We start from the raw sequence: 21,905 nt of genomic DNA on the forward strand, positions 1-21,905 counted from the left end.
GGCATAATTTCATCGACGATTTTGGCGTCTTTATCATTAGCTTAAATAGGTATTTTTTTTTTTAATAAAATAAACTGTCAAAGTCGTTTTCATTTCAGTTGTCAGTTGTCAACCTCACATGCTTAACACGCGGTTTTCGTGTATCGCCTTCTTGTTATTACAATAAATAATTAAAACATGAAGAAAGAGAGAAAAATTAAGAAAGGAAAGAAACCAGTTAAAGTTCCAGATGTTGCGGAAGATGGCGAATCAGGTTAGCTTAAACAAATTATATTTGGAACGCTTACTTTTTGTAAACAAATTCTACATGTTATTACTATTCATCGGTTTGCAGATTTTAGTGAAGAAATGACCCCAGAGATGCCCAAAAAAAACAAAGTAAAGAATGAAAAGACGAAAAAACCTGTGGAGACTCCAGATGAAGACGAAGAAGGACAGTCAGGTAAGACAACAGAACTGTAGCTTACTTTAAAACCTTAAACCCTATAGGTTAACTCTCATAGGTGCATTTTAGAGTCCCGCGATTTATTAAATAAATTAAAATGTAAATTTTGATCATACTATTTCCAGATTCTGACGAGGAAATGGATCCAGAGACACATAAGAAATCCCTAGAAAAACTAAAAAAGATAGACCCAGACTTTTACAACTTTCTGGAGGAAAATGATGAAAACTTGCTGAACTTTGGGGTGGAGTCGGGAGATGAGGGCTCCGATGGAGAGGATCAGGAGGATGAGGATGATGTGCACAAGCCGGGCCCCCTGCAGGCTGACAGTGAAGAGAGTGATTTTGAGGTTAGTAGTTATAGTATAGTAGAAAGTCAGTTAAGGAATGTATTGTTATGTTGAACCTTCTAGCTTACATATTAGTTAGCAAATTTTCATGCACAGTAGTTCAAATCTCAGATTTAGTTATAAAGTAATGAACAACTATTTCACATTGTCTACAAACCTTGAATATTTCACATTTCATGTAGGTGTTAATTTTACTCCAGAAATATTTTATGTTCTAGCATACTTTAACTGTAGTCACTAAATTTTTACATAAACTTGTATGTTATAGGAGGAAGTTGAAGTTAGAGGTAAAATCACACTCAAGATGGTGGCGGAATGGCAAGAAGAATTACAAAGTGAAAAGAAAATCAAAATTGCAACACTGAACTCGGTCATCAAAGCCTTCAATGCAGCCATGTTGAGAGCCACAAGTGATGATGGGACATCCAAAGGGGAATATAAAGTTGAAGGTACTTTTTAATGCAAAAAATTTTGTTATACTATGGTCCCACAGTTGTTTTTTGAAGTTAACAGATTCATGCTATAGCTATGCCCTTTTAAGTAAAACAACAAGATCATGGTTTTGTGGAACTAGGCATCTGGTAGATTTCTTAACTATTAAAACAGAAAAGGTGAAACAATACTTCTAAACATATGTGTATTTGTATATTTCAGGCTCTTCAGTATTCAATGCAGTTATTCAAATGTGTGTGCTGTATCTTCCTGCTGCAATTAAGAAATATCTTGGAATGGAACAGTCAGGCAAGGATCCCCAGAAATGCAAACACTTTGTCAAAATAAAGGCTCCTCTAGTGGCATATCTAAATGATTTGCTCAAGCTTCTCGGTGGAGTTACATCTGAGAACATACTTACAGTGCTCCTGAAGCATTTGCACCAGATGTCAACATATGTCGCGTGTTTTGCCAGAATATCTAAACATGCTTTGAAGAAGCTGATCACCCTGTGGAGTAGAGGGGAGGAGACTGTGAGAGTGCTGGCTTTCTTGTGTATCCTTAGAATCACAAGAAACCAGCAAGCAAACTTGCTAGACCTTGTGCTTAAAGCTATGTACATGACTTATGTGAAGAACTGCAAGTTTGTGAGTCCCACTACTTGGCCAAGTATCAACTTCATGAGGAGATCTTTGGTGGAAATGTTTACTTTGGATTTGAATGTGTCATACCAACATGTTTTCCTGTACATTCGTCAGTTGGCTATCCATTTGAGAAATGCTATTGTTGTCCAGAAAGTAGAGAACAGGCAGGCAGGTTTACAACTGGCAGTTTGTGAACTCCCTGCACTTGTGGGCAGACTTGCTGGGGGCCACCACCAATAAGCCTCAGCTGCAGCCATTGGTCTACCCTCTGGTGATGGTTATCACAAACACCATCAAGCTGGTGCCAACACATCAATACTATCCAGTCAGATTCCACTGTGTTGAAATATTGATACATTTGTCAAAAGAATCCAATACCTTTATACCTATTCTACCTTTTCTATTAGAGGTGTGTTTATCAATCTACTATTTTGGCAATTTTAATTAGAAAAGTGTTACAGTCCCTAAACTATCATAAGCATTTTTAATCTTATACATTTTTATAAGTTGTTTATTTTTATGTTACTGTTGCCTTAACAGAACACTGGACTTATAATCTCTCTTTTCTAGGTATTAACATCATATGACTTCAACAAAAAGCACAAAAAGTTTCCATGAAGCCTCTGGACCTGTCCTGTGTGCTCCGACTGGCCAAGTCGCAGCTCATGGAGAATGGCTTCAAGGATTCCGTCATTGAGCGCATTTATGGATTACTGCTGGAGTATATGGCCAATCAATCCCATTCCATCGCCTTTCCTGATCTTTCCCTGCTTGCTATCATTCAGGTTAGTATTTGTTATTTATAAACCTTCAACTTCCTTGTTAGATATGTGACAAATACATCTACATTGTATTGCAGAGTTTTTTAAAGCACACAATTTCATAACAGTCTGTACTTGTGCATCCCTTTTTGGCAAGGACGAAAATTAATACTGGATTGCTGATATTTATGAGTTTTATGAGTCATAAATTATGACTGACACTAAAAGGGCTAAATATAGTAGACAGCAGCAGCGTCTAGTCCATACAAGCAGATTCCCACCAGCTTGCCTAAAATTGATTACTAGTAAAGTACTTAAGAGCGTTATAACATTTCGGCGTCGGGCGAAATTAGGTATTTTACCCGCCGCGCGAGCCCAATATGCTGACCCTTTCTAGCACGTCTTATCACTCGCTCGCACTACAATAATGGACAAAACAATCTTGATCCTTTCTATGGAATTTTGATAACAACCACAATCTACTATCTCGATATAAACTTTTGGTTTCTAATAAACATTATTTTGTACGAAAATACGAGAATATAGCGCGAAATAATATCAATTATGTTAAAATTTATTTAAAAAATTAAAGTAATAATTATAAAAGTAGATCCCATCCCAAATATTTGCTTTTGTTATATGATAAGTATTAGAGTAAAGTATATATTAATATGATGATAAAATAAGACAAATACAATTCTAATTACTTCAAGGTGGTGCTCAGGGTCTGATGATGGAGCCAGATGGTGGTCACCAATACCAATGAACAATATGACTATACAACTTCGTGGTTTACATGTCATTCTAGCATTTTCACTTTCACATTTCAAGTGCATATACCACGAGTATAGGTTTTCGGGTGTGCTGATTTAAAAATTAATGACCGATTTGGAATCTGACATTGCTGACTGTCACATTGACACAAAAGTCATCATGGGTGTCGTAAAATAGGTTTTAGGGGTGCTGATTCCAAAATTAATGACCAATGTGGAATCTGACATTGCTGACTGTCACTTTGACACAAAAGTCGTCATGGGTGTCGTCAAATAGGTTTGCGGGGGTGCTGATTCCAAAATTAATGAACAATGTGGAATCTGACATTGCTGACTGTCACTTTGACACAAAAGTCGTCATGGGTGTCGTAAAATTGGTTTTAGGGGGTGCTGATTCCAAAATTAATGACCAATGTGGAATCTGACATTGCTGACTGTCACTTTGACACAAAAGTCGTCATGGGTGTCGTCAAATAGGTTTGCGGGGGTGCTGATTCCAAAATTAATGAACAATGTGGAATCTGACATTGCTGACTGTCACTTTGACACAAAAGTCGTCATGGGTGTCGTAAAATAGGTTTTAGGGGTGCTGATTCCAAAATTAATGACCAATGTGGAATCTGACATTGCTGACTGTCACTTTGACACAAAAGTCGTCATGGGTGTCGTCAAATAGGTTTGCGGGGGTGCTGATTCCAAAATTAATGAACAATGTGGAATCTGACATTGCTGACTGTCACTTTGACACAAAAGTCGTCATGAGTCATGTCCAATGCGCGCAGCGACGTAGACGCATTGATGATTTAATTTAATTATAAATTGCGAAATCGCGCGGCCCTGCCGCTGCCGGCAAATTGACACGATGGCAGATTCTAAACAGGGTCAACCCATCGTAAACGAGTTCCTCGCTTTTCTGCAAGAGAAAAATAAACTGCTGCGGGAAGGAGCGATGGATGCGGCGACTGCTGTTCAGATGTCTTCGCGCGCGTCGAAGTTCACCGTGGAAGACATCTGTGTAGCGAAGAAAGTGTTGTGTGAGTTCCTTGGAATAGCCGGCACCTATGTACCTCACCGAAGAGGAGACGAAACTGGGAAGAAGAGCCTGGAGGACATAATGAAGATCCTCAAAGACTTCAACGACCGGATTCCGGAGTTTGTGGCGACGGATATCTCCAACATTTCGTCGTACAATCCGGACAACGTCGACGTCAGATGCTTGTTTAAGGAAATCGTGGCCCTAAGAACAAGTTTAGCCGAAATGAATACGAAGTTTGAAGCTAGCCTAATTACTATTTCTGAGTTACGTGAAGAAATAAAATGTTTGCGAATTGCCCCAACTCAGACAGCGGCTTCAAATTTCAAGTCTGATAATCGACCTGCTGACAAGTCGGTTTGTTTGCCTGTTGCCGGCGCAGTAAAATGTGTCGCACGCGCCGATCCGCCGCCCGCGCGCCCCCGCGCGTCCGGCCGCCACATGTCCCAACGAACTCGCGTCAGCGTGCATATGCTGACGTTGTCGGTGAGTCCGTCGCAACGAACCGGGTAAATGCACCTGTAAAGGCATCACGGGCTCCTATTGTGGAAAAGTCTGCCCGCACCAATGTGGATGAGGAGGGATTCACATTGGTGCAAAAGAAGAGCAAGGCGCGCAGGGCGCCTCGTAAGACTATGTGTGGCAATGCGGAACCAGTGAATTCAGGTCTACGGATTGCTACGCCGAGTAGGGCGCTCTACGTGTCGCGCTTGCACTACTCCGCCGGGGCTGATGAGGTGGTGGAGTACGTTCGCCAGAAGACTGGCTACACGCTGAGAGTGTTCCAGCTACAGTCGCGCCACTACGTGCACTTCAGTTCGTTTGTGTTGCGAGTGCCGCGGCCGCTGCAGGACACCATCGCGAGTGCAGACTTCTGGCCGAAGGGCGTGCTGTTTCAGCGGTTCCGGGGCAACCTGCCGAACCCTACGCCGTGTCAGACGACGCAACGGAGCCACGCTGTTACGTCGTCGCCTAAATAGAATATTGTTTTTTTTTGTCTGATTTTTACTGTTTTATGTGCTATACCTATTGTTTTTATTTTTTAGTTTCACAGTGCTTTGGTTTTACTGTTATGCTGTGTAACTTATTTGAATAATAAATAAAATAAATAAATAAATAAAATGGGTGTCGTAAAATAGGTTTTAGGGGGTGCTGATTCCAAAATTAATGAACAATGTGGAATGTGACATTGCTGACTGTCACTTTGACACAAAAGTCGTCATGGGTGTCGTAAAATTGGTTTTAGGGGGTGCTGATTCCAAAATTAATGACCAATGTGGAATCTGACATTGCTGACTGTCACTTTGACACAAAAGTCGTCATGGGTGTCGTCAAATAGGTTTGCGGGGGTGCTGATTCCAAAATTAATGAACAATGTGGAATCTGACATTGCTGACTGTCACTTTGACACAAAAGTCGTCATGGGTGTCGTAAAATTGGTTTTAGGGGTGCTGATTCCAAAAATAATGACCAATGTGGAATCTAACATTGCTGACTGCCACTTTGACACAAAAGTCATCATGGGTGTCGTAAAATAGGTTTTAGGGGGTGCTGATTCCAAAAATAATGACTAATGTGGAATCTAACATTGCTGACTGTCACTTTGACACAAAAGTCATCATGGGTGTCGTCAAATAGGTTTCCGGAGGTGCTGATTAGAAAATTAATGACCGATTTGGAATCTTGACATTGCTGACTGTCACTTTGACACAAAAGTCGTCATGGGTGTCGTCAAAAAGGTTTCCGGGGGTGCTGATTCCAAAATTAACGACTATTTTGGAATCTCACAGTGCTAATTGTCATTTTGACACAAAAGGAATCATGGGTGTAGTCAAATAGTTTTTAGGGGTACTGATTCCAAAATTAATGAAATGATTTAAAAAGTTATGACCGATTTGGAACCTGACATTGCACAGTACCCCTGGAAACCTATTTGACGACACCCATAACGACTTTTATGTCAAAGTGACAGTCAGCAATGTCAGATTCCAAATTGATCATTAATATTGAGATCAGTACCCATGTAAACCTATTTGAAGACACCCATGATCACTTTTGTGTCAAAGTGACAGTCAACAGTGTCAGATTCCAAATTGGTCATTAGTTTTCAAACACCTCCGGATACCTATTTGACGACACCCATGACGACTTTTGTGTCAAAGTGACAGTCAGCAATGTCAGATTCCAAATTGGTCACTAATTTTGGAATCAGCATCCCTAAAACCTATTTTACGACACCCATGACGACTTTTGTGTCAAAGTGACAGTCAGAAATGTCAGATTGAACATTGGTCATTAATTTTGGAATCAGCACCCCCTAAAACCTATTTTACGACACCCATGACGACTTTTGTGTCAGAGTGACAGTCAGCAATGTCAGATTGAACATTGGTCATTAATTTTGGAATCAGCACCCCCTAAAACCTATTTTACGACACCCATGACGACTTTTGTGTCAAAGTGACAGTCAGCAATGTCAGATTCCACATTGGTCATTAATTTTGGAATCAGCACCCCCTAAAACCTATTTTACGACACCCATGACGACTTTTGTGTCAAAGTGACAGTCAGCAATGTCAGATTCCAAATTGGTCATTAATTTTGGAATCAGCACCCCCTAAAATCTATTTTACGACACCCATGACGACTTTTGTGTCAGAGTGACAGTCAGCAATGTCAGATTGAACATTGGTCATTAATTTTGGAATCAGCACCTCCTAAAACCTATTTTACGACACCCATGACGACTTTTGTGTCAAAGTGACAGTCAGCAATGTCAGATTCCACATTGGTCATTAATTTTGGAATCACCACCCCCTAAAACCTATTTTACGACACCCATGACGACTTTTGTGTCAAAGTGACAGTCAGCACTGTCAGATTCCAAATTGGTCATTCATTTTGTAATCAGCACCCCTAAAACCTATTTTACGACACCCATGACGACTTTTGTGTCAGAGTGACAGTCAGCAATGTCAGATTGAACATTGGTCATTAATTTTGGAATCAGCACCCCCTAAAACCTATTTTACGACACCCATGACGACTTTTGTGTCAAAGTGACAGTCAGCAATGTCAGATTCCACATTGGTCATTAATTTTGGAATCAGCACCCCCTAAAACCTATTTTACGACACCCATGATGACTTTTGTGTCAAAGTGACAGTCGGCAATCTGAGGTACTACATATTCGTAATCTGAAAGTAATCAAGTCAATAATTTCAGTTATTTTGAATCGACTACGATTCCGAGTTATTGGTAATAGTAATGATTGTATAGATGATTAGTGATTCCTTTACATGTAATGGTAATTTACCGTTTCACTTGATTACATTACAAGTAATCTGACACCCAGTACCCAGTAGTGTCAGATTACAAAGTAAAATCAAGTAATCGTGTAATCCGGAATCGATTACGATTTCCCCATCTCTGGGTTTAGTTATATGGTTCATTGGTACTGGTGACCACCATCTGGCTCCATCATCAGACCCTGAGTACCACCTCTTGTCAAAGGTCTTGTTGAGACGAACCCAACGAGCCTAAACACGAAGTCGTTTACTTACATGGTTCACTGGTACTGGTGACCACCTTCTGGCTCCATCATCAGATCCCGAGTACCATCTTGATGTGTCTTATCATCTTGACCGTATTGTAATTTTCACATTTTTATCATCACAACGTTGTAATACTTTAACATTCAAACATAACAAAGTATTACAAAAGCAAATATTTACGGATCTAGGATCAAATTCGTTGGTCGCTGTTTACACACACACAATGCGAGGATAGCCCGTGTAGAAACAAGGCGTCCGACTCACACAACAATAAATATTCTCGACGTTTGCGATGAAAACTCGGAGACCAAAGCGACATACGTCTTACCTGCTCGAGCTCCGGCGCGGCACTGAAATCGCAGGCGTCCGTCGCCGGTAAAATAGCGACAGGAAGGCTAGTTTTCAAAAAATTGGCAAAAAATCATGATAAAATATTATAACGACAAATGGATAACAGTAGTTTAAGCACATTGTGTAGATTATTTATATACTAAAATAACTTCGATAACATGTAGATTTTCGGAGAAATGATCACTTGTTTCGATGTATTTTCAAGACAAAATTGAGTTCGTTTTACTTTCAATTTCTCAATTTCAAAGGATTAAATGATAAATATTGTTTAATGGGCCTTAAGTACAAGATATTTGGAACTTAAATTTACCTCATTTATGAGAGTGATCTTATCAAATTGTACATAATAAGAGCTCCGAATTCTGTGCTTCACGCGGTTTTTCCTAAACGAGCATCAGAAAAACAATCATTACTAATTGAAAAAGCTTTTTTTTTCATATGTTTTTTATTTAACCGACAGTTAATAAGATGTTCTAACTGAAACAAGTACTTTCACTGTCTTTTAGTATGAGTAAAGTGTACAATTTTGTCGATAAATATTGTGCATTTTACAATATATCGCCTTTTTTTGTCATAGCGCTCTTAATGTTAAGGTAGGTTTCTTTTTGCTCAGTGTTGCCTAGCAGAAATTTTCACCAGCCACAACTGGTAGACACAAACTAAGATATGTAACCAAATTGATTTGAACTATTTTTTTCTACAGATAAAACAGTTCCTGAAGACCTGTTCAGTTTCCAACTACACCAAGAAGCTTCGCCAGTTACTTGAAAAGATAGAGGAGAACAATAGATTCATTGAGCGTGAAAGGGCCAAGATCAGCTTTGCACTGAGCGACAGCAAACTGGTGGCTGCCTGGGAAACCAACATCAGCACCAAGGGGACGCCGTTACAGACATTCTACGAGAACTGGAGCAAGATCAACAGGATACAGAAGAGGAAGAAGGTCACGAAGAATGATGACATCGCTGGAGACTTACCTATGATTAAGAGGCCCAAGTTATCCAATGATGTTATTGCTAAGCCCAAGGATGAGGGACCAACAGAACTGTTCCCGTCTGACAGTGAAGATGAAAAAGACCACTTCAAATTAGATGGTGAAGACGAGGATGAGCCCCCGCGTAAAAAGAAAAACAAGAAGAAGAAAGAAGCTAAAAAGAAGAAGGGTAATAAGAAATTGGCTGTTGATGACATCGATATACCAGGCGGGGATGACGTAGTGCAAGATTTGAGTGTTAATGACTGGTAATAAAGCTGACATGCATATACAATTTACTCGTATTTATTCTATTTATTTATTATTGATACCTTAAAGTTATTAACTCTGTTTAAGAATAGATAGTAGTACTTAGAGGAAGGCAGCCATCTGATCGCTGACAAAAAAGTAACTAGCGATGGAAATACATTGCTCCTAGAGTAGTACTAGCTACCCCAATCGGATAGCTACCTACGGTAGTATACCAACTGCAAAGAAACAGAATTTGTCTCTTTCCCTCCCTCCGATGCCATACGTAGAAACAGTAGAAAATTAGATTAGAAAGACAATGTTTACGTGTTTGTGAAAGCACATCCTATTTATTTTTCCTATGATCATTAAAAGAATTTAAAAGTTTTGGCAAAAATATATTTATTAGCTAAATAATAACAATAGGAAAGTAAATAAATAATAGAAAAGTCAGGGGATTCCTTGCAGGAAGTAAGTCCACTGGGCGCGCGGCTCCGGCGGCTCGAGGCTCTCGATGGTGAGGCAGCCGGTCGGCGGGCCGCCCACCCACTTGTCGCTCAGGTACACAAACACTTTTGCTTCCTAGAATATTGCACATATCTCAGTTGTATGATTTTATTGATCGCTCGTCGCGGCGTACAGTTGGAATCTGATGTAAGGAAGTCGCCACGATGCTCAAACAAATAATCACCTACTACCGGAGCTTTTGTTGATGTATATTGTTTTGCCATTGGTCAGGTTTTGTTTGTCACCTGACTACTGACTTTGATATGACACTCAACGCCACATCGTTTGTAGCTATACCAGTACCACCCATCTGATACCAGATCCTATCTTGAGGAAATTTTCAAGTATAGATTACGATGATGGTATTGCATACTGAGCAAGCGTAACCAAGACTCCCAAGGATGCTTTTACGTGAGTCACGCATAGCCGAGGATCCCTGTTTGTTACAAAATAAAAGGAAACGGACCAAGACGTACTTGAACTTTGAAGTAGGATCAATTTACCTTTTTAGATTGTATCATTTCGACAGGATTTTTAACGTAAAATTCCTGTTTATCGATAGACAGCTTAAACGTCCTGTCCTCCATAAACACATTTTTGAATGTTATTGCTGCGAAACCACCTGCCGTCACTACATAGGGCCCCTGTGGCTTTGGTATTTTTGCCGTGCCCGTTATGTGATATCTGAAAAATAATTTAAAAATTGGTACATTGGTACATACTTCGTACAAAGAGGTAATACCTACCTACTAGACCGCTAATGCCTTGGTACAGTCGAGTTAAATATGTGTAAATGTTTTCACCTTATTGCAACGATTTAAGGTGAAGAAATGTACACATTATGAACTCGACTGTACTGGTCGTAGCCAATATGCTACTTAATTTGATAGTGGACATAGTTAGCACTTGTATACAGTTGCCGCCAGTAATATCGCACAAAATAAATTCTGCAAAAATATCTGACACAATGTATTTAATACAACCTTCTTTTTTATTACTGCTGATGGCTGTATAAGTACCGCTACTTGAAACTATAGATGTCACGCGACAAACGAAAAGGCTTGTACCTTTTCCCGGTTATCAATAATATATTCATAATAAAATGATCTAAATAAGGTTTACCCGTTTAAACGCGAAGTAATAACGGTCAGAGTTGCATATATTTAATTGGAGATACGTCCGTCACCCCACCTCAGAGCGCACCAGCGACACTGTTCGCTGTGGCCGAAAACGACTAAGAGAGAGAGAGAGATTATATTGTACACTAGCACTTACACAAACTCTCCGGCGTCTGGCGAGTCAAAGGAAACCGTACACTGTTGGACCCCAACTTCCGTCGGCTCGAACCACACGAGGAACTTGCCCTTCTCGGCCGGCCCGAGGACATACTCTTTATCAGTCGTGATTGATGGATGGGTGACCTAAAAAAAACAGTACAGCTATAGTCAGGGGCGGCTCACTCCGCGATTCTATCGCCGTGCTACAAGTACATGCAGGCGGCCGCGAGTTCGCGGCCTGATCAGGGGTGGCGCGCATTCTCGCGGAACGCACGTTCGCATTCATTTCTTTCTATTGTTATTTTACGTCGCATCGCATTTCTTTCTATTGTTATTTAACCTTTCCTGCGTGTGCATAGCAAAAAGGAGTGTACAAGTTCAAAGGAGGGTTTGGGTTGCCGACGACTCAAAGGACAATAGACGGAACAAATTAGTTCCGTAAGTCCTCCCGTCGTCAGCACCCCACACCCTCGTTGAGCTCTGGCAGCCTTACTCACCGGCAGGAACACAACACTATGAGACACTATTTTTTGTTTTATTATTATACATAAATGTATATGTACTCGTACAGTAGTTACTGAGCGTTTTCCACAAAAAAGATTAAAAACCTATTCTCTTACATGGTAATAATTTTTGGGTTCGTCGAACTCAGAATTTCTAACATAATTATCCTAATCTGATATTTTAAAAAATTCCAAAAAAGTATAGATAAATTTTAGTTTCTAAACTACGATTCGAATGATTTTTTTTTCTAATTGTTTATTTTCGATGGAGCAAGGGTATTCAAATCGCTTTTGAAATCTTAAATTAGTAAATGAAAATGCAATAGTTAACTGAGTAACGTAATGCTTTAAAAACTCAAGTGGACTTTTTTTATCTAAGGAGTAATTTCGATAAAATATTATATTTAGCGAGGGTATTAAAAGTTGTGTTTTATATCTCAACTTAATAAATAGAAAATCAAAATGACAATAAAAATATCAATAGGTTCTCTAAGATAAAATTGATACTAATTGATACCTTCGGCTCTCTATTCTTGCTCGGTCAATAAAAAATACGAAATTTATATCAAAAAAAATACAAAAAGTTTATAGAATCCTGGGAATCGAACGCACCTTCACGGCGTGACAGACGACTGTACACCAACGACGCCATTACATAACACGCTGTTCCCGACGAAATTGGGCTATACATATATAATTATTTAAATATAAATAATAATGTCAAATCCATACTAAATATACTAATATTACAAATGGGAAAGGGTGTGTGTCTGTTTGTTTGTCCGTCTTTCACGGCAAAACCGGAGCGACGAATTGACGTGATTATTTAAGGGGATTTAGTTGAAGGGATGGAGAGTGACATAGGCTACTTTTTGTCTCTTTCTTACGCGAGCGAAGCCGCGGTCAAAAGCTAGTTTATTATAAATGGGAAAAGCTGGTTACCCTATAATCTGAAGTGGAAGAATTCGTTATTTCACCAAAGATAATGTGTGTTTGTTTGTTTGTCCGTCTTTCACGGCCAAACGGAGCGACGGATTGACATGTTTTTTAAGTGGAGATAGTTGAAGGGATGGAGAGTGACATATGCTACTTTTGTCTCTTTCTAACGCAAGCGAAGCCGCGGGCAAAAGCTAGTACAGCACGGGTAGCATGGTCGCGCGATAGACGATAAAATATCAGGCCGTCCCTGTCGCACTATTAGTAAGTGCGATTATAGGGACGGCCAGATGTTTTATCATTTATCGCGCGACCATAATTGCCTGCCTGGACCAGATTATATTGATGATAATTATTATTTGTAACCGTTTAGTTAATATTGTCTTCAGTTACCGCGATAGTTACTCATGAAATAAAAACTATGAAAACGGATTAAATCGCGTATAATGAGTTTAAAATTCATCCCGATGTTTCAAACACTTTACAGCGTTCGTGGTCAACGGGTGACTGAGGAAAAATTACAATGTGCAAAAGCTACCCATATTCTTGTATATAACCATTTAGTTGTTGAAGAAAAACATTCACACAACAATAACATAGGTCAACCAGCTCAGTAAATGCAATACTTTACTAATACTATGCCCACACTATGACCTATGTATAATGTATTATACCAGACGTGTAATATTTTATTTTATCAACAAAGGCATAATAAAGGATTGTATTGTATTTTTGTATGAAAATAAAAAATAGGAAAGCAATATAGTAATAGTCAAATATTCCATTAAAAAAATAAAAATTACTTAATAAATCCATAAAAGTTCAAATGATTAAAAAAAACTTCGGACTCGAACCCACGATCTTCTGCATCATAGTCGGTCGTTTGACCGAGACGCCATTACAAAATGCGTCGCGAGTTTTTTTTTTAAGGTTCATATGCGATGTCCGCATGCGGAATGGCTAACAATGCTAAGCTAAATAGACATCATGAATAAAAAAAATATGTAGGTACCATAGGACATTTTTACACAGATCTACTATTGATTAAGTCCCACGGAAAAGTTCAATAAGGCTTGTGATGTTGGAACTTAAACCAAAATACTGTATATATCCTACTTATACCTTATCCTTATCCTACCTAGAAAGTACCCAAGACTTAAATATAATAATATAAAATTTTATCTGAGTAATTAATTCGTTTTAATCCATAGGCAACCCTATCATCCGACGCTGCGCACGTGCGGCTCGTTTCTTTATAAAAAATTTGTAGGCATTTAAAAAGGCGGCATTTCGTGAACATCGAAGCAGTGGGCCGTCTGTACTTGTACTATTATATATTCTGTGCTGTGTTTAGTATCTAGTGTTTTTATTCCATTGGCTTTTGGCAAGCCCATAGATTAGGTATGCAACTGATGATTTAAAATCTACTAAGGAGTAGGTACGTAAGCTTTCCCTAATTTTATTGAATAGACTAAAATCTAGTAAGCACGTAGGTGTCTCTGAAATACTGAATTAAATCTGTAGAAATTTCATGATTTAATTTGCTGTGATATACTGAATTAAAAACCGCAAGCCGAAGTAGAGAAGAATAAACTCTTTTAGAGTCGTATTTTTATATACCTATGGAAAATATGTTAACGCTGTTTGAATTTCAAACGTAATGATTTCCACCAATGGGCTAAGTACTAATATTTCAAGTAAAACGTTTAATTTACTTACACTGCTTTTGAAGACCGCTTTGACGGCACTCCTATTCTGTACTCGAAGCCTCATAGGCACCCGACTGCCGATCGGCGTGTCTATCTCCAGCTCTTTCGCCTTCGCGGGCAAACACTTCAGTATCATCTTGTACAGGTATGTGCCGACGAAACTGTTATGGATCTCCAAATATTCCTCGCTTTCGCCGACTACCAGTGGCGAGTAAGACATTACGAGTGGCGCCTGAAATTCGTAGAAAAACATTATAGGATACTTAGGGCCAGTTGCATCAACCACATTTGACATACACATCCATCATCGTCACGCACCAGACGTCTACGAAACTTCCCATACCTACAATAAAATTTAACGAACGCTTTAACGATGACAGACGGTTTGATGCAACCGGCCCTTAATCTAACAAAACATGCTTAGACCATGCACTACTATTGAGCAGAGATAGTCAAACTTCTGGCAGCGCACTACCAGTTGCACCTGAACCGTATCTTGCGCGTGTGACCTCTACGTCACATTCCTACTAGTAGGTCATATTCGAATTAAAAAAACTTGATTCGTGACTTGAGATTGCCGTCCTACTACTAATAAACTAAAACAGACCAGTTGGTTGTAGTGCACGGACAAGGTAACTGTCACGGCGATACTTCGTTTCTTTACGATAATATCCCGTAGACCTTGCGCTTGTGACGTCTTCGTTAAATCCCTCCACCAACCAGTATAACCCAAACTAAAAGAACCTAGTTACCTGAGATTGCCGTCCCACTTCTAATAAACTAGGGCAGTCCAGTTGGTTGCAGTGCACGGAGAAGGTAACCGTCACAGCTAGCGGGTTCTTCACAATGATCTCCCGCTGGACCGTTTCCCGCGCCCGTGACGTCAGCGTCAGGGTGTCCACGATCTCGCTCGGGGTGACGGTGGCCACGATCTCGTAGAACTGGTACTCGCGCGTGTCCTTATTTACGAATACCACCTGCAAACGAGTGATTATATTCAGATAATTCAGTCCAGTTCGTTTGAGATGCTTCTTTTATTAGTTCCTAACACTACACGATTAGTTCTTCTTCATTAGGGGCTATATTCTTCATAGCGCCTATATTCCTGCCGGGGTATTACGCTGCCAATTTTATCACTTATCCACGTGGATACCTGTCACTCTCACACTGACATACTTGCCAAAGCGTGACGGGATATTGTGATCCCATTAGTTACTATTTATTTGTCAAGTTACTTGCTTTCATGTGCATCTCGTCGTCGTCGTCCCGTCTCTGTCGACACTATACCTATACGAATCTGGGCATTGAGTTAGAGCAGCGGTTTTCAAACTTATCTTCCCATGGAACCCTTTTAGAAAGCAAAATATCTGACGGAACCCTTAAATTAAATAAAAAAAAATTAGTTGCAATCTTTATAAGTAATCCTATTAGTAAAATCTAATCATTAGATTCTAATGTGAGGTATTACCTGAAACTTGGTGAATATTTGGTTTTATGGAAGAGAGTTGAAGCTGCATATCAGGTAAAAAAAATCACACGGAGCCCCCAGAGAGGCTTTGCGGAACCCTAGGGATCCGCAGAGCACACTTTGAGTATGGCTGAGTTAGAGTATACCTAGGTTAGAATCCTTACTTTCATGTGCATCTCGCACTCGCCATAGCACGCGTAGTCCCACCGGCACGTGGCGTACGTCTCGCCCCACACCTTCACGGTCTCCGGGTGCTTGATCTCGTAGAAACTGTCGAACTTGTCCGGGACCACTTTCACCACCTCTGTCGACACTACGTATGATTCTGGGGACTGAGAGTAAAAATGGGATGAGAAAAGTTTAGGTGGCTTGTTTTACGATGTTACAGAATTAACATGTAACATTGTTGACATAAAAGTGGCATGTGGCCTACTTGCTGAATAAATGTTTTTGATTTGTTGATTTTTTTAATTAACAAGTGTACTTACGTAATTTACGGATTAACGTAGGTAGGAAATTATACATATAGAAGAGTTTTAGACAATTTTCCCTACATACAGGAAAGACTCACTAAGGGCTAAGGCGTAGCACCTCTCTGTAAATTACTTAATTAATACATTAATGTTTTGCCCTATGGTTGACTGGTAGAGAATGCCATAAGGCATTAAGTCCGCCATTTGTACTTTTTAGGGTTCCGTAGTCAACTAGGAACCCTTATAGTTTCGCCATGTCTGTCTGTCCGTCCGTCCGTCCGTCCGTCCGTCCGTCCGTCCGTCCGTCCGCGGATAATCTCAGTAACCGTTAGCACTAGAAAGCTGAAATTTGGTACCAATATGTATATCAATCACGCCAACAAAGTGCAAAAATAAAAAATGGAAAAAATGTTTTATTAGGGTACCCCCCCTACATGTAAAGTGGGGGCTGATATTTTTTTTCATTCCAACCCCAACATGTGATATATTGTTGGATAGGTATTTAAAAATGAATAAGGGTTTACTAAGATAGTTTTTTGATAATATTAATATTTTCGGAAATAATCGCTCCTAAAGGAAAAAAAAGTGCGTCCCCCCCCCTCTAACTTTTGAACCATATGTTTAAAAAATGTGAAAAAAATCACAAAAGTAGAACTTTATAAAGAATTTCTAGGAAAATTGTTTTGAACTTGATAGGTTCAGTAGTATTTGAGAAAAATACGGAAAACTACGGAACCCTACACTGAGCGTGGCCCGACACGCTCTTGGCCGGTTTTTTTTCAATTGTGCAATAAAGTTTAAATAAATAAATCATAAATATATTTAAAATAGTTATTTGTTATACAAGGGGGCAAAGTTGTATTTTAACGCCGAGTGTGGAATTGAAAAACGAGCAAGTGAAAGGATTCTATAGTTGAACCACGAGCGAAGCGAGTGGTTCGAGAATAGAATCCTGAACTTGCGAGTTTTTTAACACACGAGAAGTAAAATACATTTGCACCCGAGTGTAACACAAAACTTTTCCCCTCACTATAGCGAGGAAACTATAACGCAAAAAATGCGTTTATCACTGCTTCCAGTAGTTCCACAAGTGGTAAATCATCTTTATTACTAGATTCGCCTACTTTTATCAATTTTAAAGCAGTTAATTTGACTTTATTCAAGGTCAAATTACTTTACCCACTAGGGGATAAAATGCGTTTTTACCCGCTGGTATTAAAGGACAAAACACGTGTTTCCGAGCTAGTGAGGGGAAAAAAATATTGTACGTTTGATTAGAGTAGAGCCAAGTAAACCAGTATATAATATTATGTAGCGAAAATGCTTCGTAGACGCGAAATGACAACGTTTTTTGATTATCTCTGAATGGATTTACCTAGATGGGTTAGACTATGTTGTACCGACTAGTAGTACCTAAAGATACATATGTATATTATATCCCTGCGATATACGCATTGTACGGTTACATGAATATCTACTTACCTCGGTGATATGATGAACCTTCAGTAGCTCCGTGTGAACATCCTTGGCAGCCACGTTGATGGTTATCGTTCCGTTAGGATTCGGCGGCAACGCTATGCCAAGTAGACTTATAAACATTGCGCCTTCGCCCAAATTTGTATATAGCAATTGGTTCTGTAATAATAATTTCCCGAGTAATAATAATAATCAATACATAATGGTTTTATTGTAAACTAGTGTCATTATTTCCATGTTTCTTTGTTACTATCAAATTTGGCTATCTCCCTTGAATTGTTAGTAGGGATTTCATTTATATACTCATACTGCTAAATATGTCAAATTGCGTTTCGGGTCGTGTATTATAAATTATTTAGATATACCTCGTGCCTTCCCATAGTTTTCGGCTTGAAGTAGATCGGGATGTCGAACACCGAGTTTGGTTCGACAGTACACTGGCCTAACGTGGAGAATGGTCCGGGAGGCAGCTCGGATAGCACTAGCCATCCCCCATCGGTTCTGTAAACGAGGTTTTTAACTATTGATGGATTTTAATGATTTTCATTGCGATTTTGTCACTTTTGGGGCAATAGGGCATAAATACAATATTTAAACACTTGTCACTGGATCACAATTTATTGGCTGCCACATCGTATACGCAGTACAGTGTGCGTAACCGAATGCACAAACGCTCACGAAACGCTCACGATAATATCTCTTACGTAGCTATCTATCTCTATCGCTCTTGCGTATTGGCGCGACACAGCCAGACTATTACCTTTCTGCGGCGTTTCGGTGGCATTTCGCGTCGCAGAAATGCCATTCGGCTACGGGGCCAGGGCTAAGACTTGTAGTTCAGAGAGAACTTACGGGTTCGTGACCGGCACGTAGAGAGTCTGCACTTCCCGCACAGGACACTCCATGTACATGGTCTTGGCAGCCACGTCTCCTAAGTCTAAGCAGGCAGCGTACAGAGCTAGCTCCTGTGACTTGTAGTTCTCGATATTGCAGCTTGCCTAGAAAAGGTGTGTACACATTTAGAGGTGTATATACAATTATACATGTTTAGAGGTTTAAAGGTGTGTAGATCTGAGGGAAGAACATTCCTGGGACTTAAAGTCCTTTGACTTTCATTCTTCACTTGGTTTGCATAATACGTCAGTGCCTAGTAATGCCGTCAAAAATCTGAATCATCAGGAATATGTCTTACCCATAGTTTGACAAATGGATTGTGACTTTTCGGTCTGTAAGTAATCGTATAGGTTACATTCGTGTGCGCCGCGATGTGACCTTGCATCGGCGAAATTGTAAATTCGTCAGACATTAACGGTTGCCACCAAAACCTAGACACAGAAAAATGATAATCTATAAACTTTTTTCAATACTATAATCTCCGGCACATACTTTTAATATTTCTCAAATCTTGGTTTACCTAGCCCCGAAGTCTCCTTTATTCAGCAGCATGACCTTCAGAATCTTGCAGCCGCGGATGCGCACGCGCCCGAACTGCAGCGAATCCTGGCTCAGACACAGGCTCATCCCGGTGGCGCTGCCGCTCAACCGCACTAGCGGCCGCTCGATATTCAGAACTCTCATGTTCAACTGATAAAATGAATAATTTTTAAGAAAAAAAAACCGCCTTCCTTTGGGGTTCTGGTAATAAATACTTTCAAATGTTGGATTATGTTATCAATTCGTCTGTATATTTTTTAATGTTTGTTATTCGATATCTCCGTCATTTCTGAACCAATTTTGAAATTTGGATGATTCTGAAGTACTTACAGATGAGAATGATTATCAGAACGAAACTCTAACCAGGGGCGGCTCACCCAAATGTCACTGTTCTGGACGTAAGTGCATGCTGTTCTTATAAAAATACCAAAGTCACTATAAGTGTGCCGTTCAGATTTGAGGAGTTCCGTACTGACCATCATAAGCAGTTCCACTGCACCAAATGTCACTGTTCTGGACGTAAGTGCATGCTGTTCTTATAAAAATACCAAAGTCACTATAAGTGTGCCGTTCAGATTTGAGTAGTTCCATTCTGACCATCATCAGGAGTTCCACTGCACCAAATGTCACTGTTCCGTACGTAAATGCATGCTGTTCCTTTAAAAACACAAAAATCACCATATGTATGCCTTTCAGATTTGAGGAGTTCCCTCGATTTCTCCAGGATCCCATCATCAGAACTGGGTTCTGAGAAAAATGGGACCAATCTATATGCATATACATTCAATCAAAAAAAAAATTTTCAAAATCGGTCCAGTAACGACGGAGATATCGAGGAACAAACATTAAAAAAAATAAAAAAAATACAGACGAATTGACAACCCCTTCCCTTGAGATTTGGAAGGCGGTTAAAAAGAAGGTTACTATCCGTTCCTCATATCATACCTGATGAAATTTAAGGGTGAACACTAAACACAAGATTCTGTGCGAGTTTGATAATCGTTAGTGTATTGTTGGGAGCATTTTTAAGCTATACCCGTGCCAAACACACCTTGACTGCCATGGGAAGTAGTCGGAGATGGTATTGCGGTAATTTTACTCGCCATGCCCACCTACTTGTTTCTATTATGTCGTTGTCGTTATTTTTGGACCACTTTCGTCCACTGAAAGTACCGGCAATATAGGGTGATGGTTGTCGTGAATGTCGTGATTCAATGTGCAAATATAACAGTGTGTATGTGGCAATATGTTGTAGTCACTTTAATCTTACAACTTTAGATCTCGTTGTCCAGTAGGTCATCTTAAGTCACAATGATAAGTTGTTCTGTAAGTGCCATGCTTATAAAAACATAAAGCTAAGAGTACCTGAACATTCAAATCGCTGATCATGCCAACAGGTTTGAATTGAATCTTCAAAGAAACTTTTCTGTAAGGAAGTATCTTGCATTCCTTTGGGACGACCTTTAACGACGACAGTGCATTTTCTATGTCCATTGCGATTTGATTCCGTATCTTGTCATCGTTGTAATTTTTCACCATTTGTGTTCTATACAAACATTATGTACTTAGTGTAATGATATTTCTGCGATTCATAGACTATGAATACAGACTATGCTACAGGCTAATTAGAGAACCTATAAGCTACTTAACGAAAATAACAGCCCTTGCTTGTTTAGACCCTCACCATTCTATCCCCATTAACGGCTACAGATACCACAACCGGTCCTGAGGGCCCTGAGGCACTGAAGTTAAGAAGTGAAGACACACTTATCATCGCCGACTGCAAAGTCTTATTTATCATGACATGAAGTACCTATTACATCTGCTACGTATTCCACAATAAATGTTCAAGACTTGCCTGGAAGGCCCAAAGTCCGTAACCGGACCAGCATTACCGGGATCGAGACACACGCTCGTCGCCTCTGACTGTAGCGTATCGTCTATCAAGGGGTACATATCCTTGAATATGAAAGTGGCGTCAATGGCCACCTTGCTGTGGTTCATCACCTCTATCTGACGAACTATCTTAGAGCCCACTTTTACTGGCCCCATGTCGAAACTCTTTTCGCAGCCTTCGAATAAATCGAAAAGGCACTTTACACCTGCAATTTAAAGGTGGTTTTAACTAAGACTCTCTGAACGACACGAGGGATAATGCTATACGTAATTTGAGCAGATTCAAAGTACTTCTTCCTACCTTCTCCTTTAGCGGTGACGATTTCTTCACATAATGAATTCACCCAGAACTTTATCTGGAAATCATAATGTGTCGGTTGTTTCGGTCGGAAGTAAATCTTCACTTTTACATGCTCCTTGGGCTGAATTGCAGGCACCGGTTTGTAGTCTACGAGGAGCTCGGGAATGGTTTCAAAATCCAGGGCAAGGCTACAATTATAGTATTTTTAGAAAGTCTTTATTTCTATGTTTGGAAACTATATACATATTCAAAATCGATTGTGCGATATGGATATAAATTATTACACAGAGTAGATATTCGCTAGCAGACTTAGCTGCGTGGATTGGTTGAGCGGGTTGTCTAACGAAACATATTATTAGTA

The 21,905-nt window shown here is 39.7% G+C and overlaps 2 protein-coding genes across 2 annotated transcripts in view; one reads left to right on the forward strand and one right to left on the reverse strand.

The window, feature by feature from the left end:
* Positions 1-110: 110 nt before the first annotated feature.
* On the forward strand, positions 111-9,612 carry LOC125227456 (nucleolar complex protein 2 homolog). The gene is given in 9 exon segments (XM_048131783.1): positions 111-253; positions 335-442; positions 571-794; positions 1,063-1,243; positions 1,449-2,041; positions 2,043-2,279; positions 2,441-2,477; positions 2,480-2,655; positions 9,046-9,612. Coding segments are annotated over 9 exon segments (2,175 nt in total). The 5' UTR covers positions 111-177; the 3' UTR covers positions 9,589-9,612.
* Positions 9,613-10,001: 389 nt separating this feature from the next.
* LOC125227030 (hydrocephalus-inducing protein homolog) overlaps positions 10,002-21,905 on the reverse strand; it is a 58,626-nt gene continuing 46,722 nt past the window's right edge. The window contains 14 exon segments of the mRNA XM_048131221.1: positions 10,002-10,146; positions 10,575-10,755; positions 11,347-11,492; positions 14,507-14,728; positions 15,249-15,473; positions 16,129-16,296; positions 17,920-18,072; positions 18,279-18,414; positions 18,766-18,911; positions 19,106-19,238; positions 19,328-19,497; positions 20,713-20,893; positions 21,206-21,449; positions 21,545-21,732. Coding sequence (XP_047987178.1) covers positions 10,015-10,146; positions 10,575-10,755; positions 11,347-11,492; positions 14,507-14,728; positions 15,249-15,473; positions 16,129-16,296; positions 17,920-18,072; positions 18,279-18,414; positions 18,766-18,911; positions 19,106-19,238; positions 19,328-19,497; positions 20,713-20,893; positions 21,206-21,449; positions 21,545-21,732 — 2,425 coding nt within the window. The 3' untranslated portion in view covers positions 10,002-10,014.

The sequence above is a fragment of the Leguminivora glycinivorella genome, chromosome 6, assembly GCF_023078275.1.
Source record: "Leguminivora glycinivorella isolate SPB_JAAS2020 chromosome 6, LegGlyc_1.1, whole genome shotgun sequence".
NCBI classification, from domain to species: domain Eukaryota; kingdom Metazoa; phylum Arthropoda; class Insecta; order Lepidoptera; family Tortricidae; genus Leguminivora; species Leguminivora glycinivorella.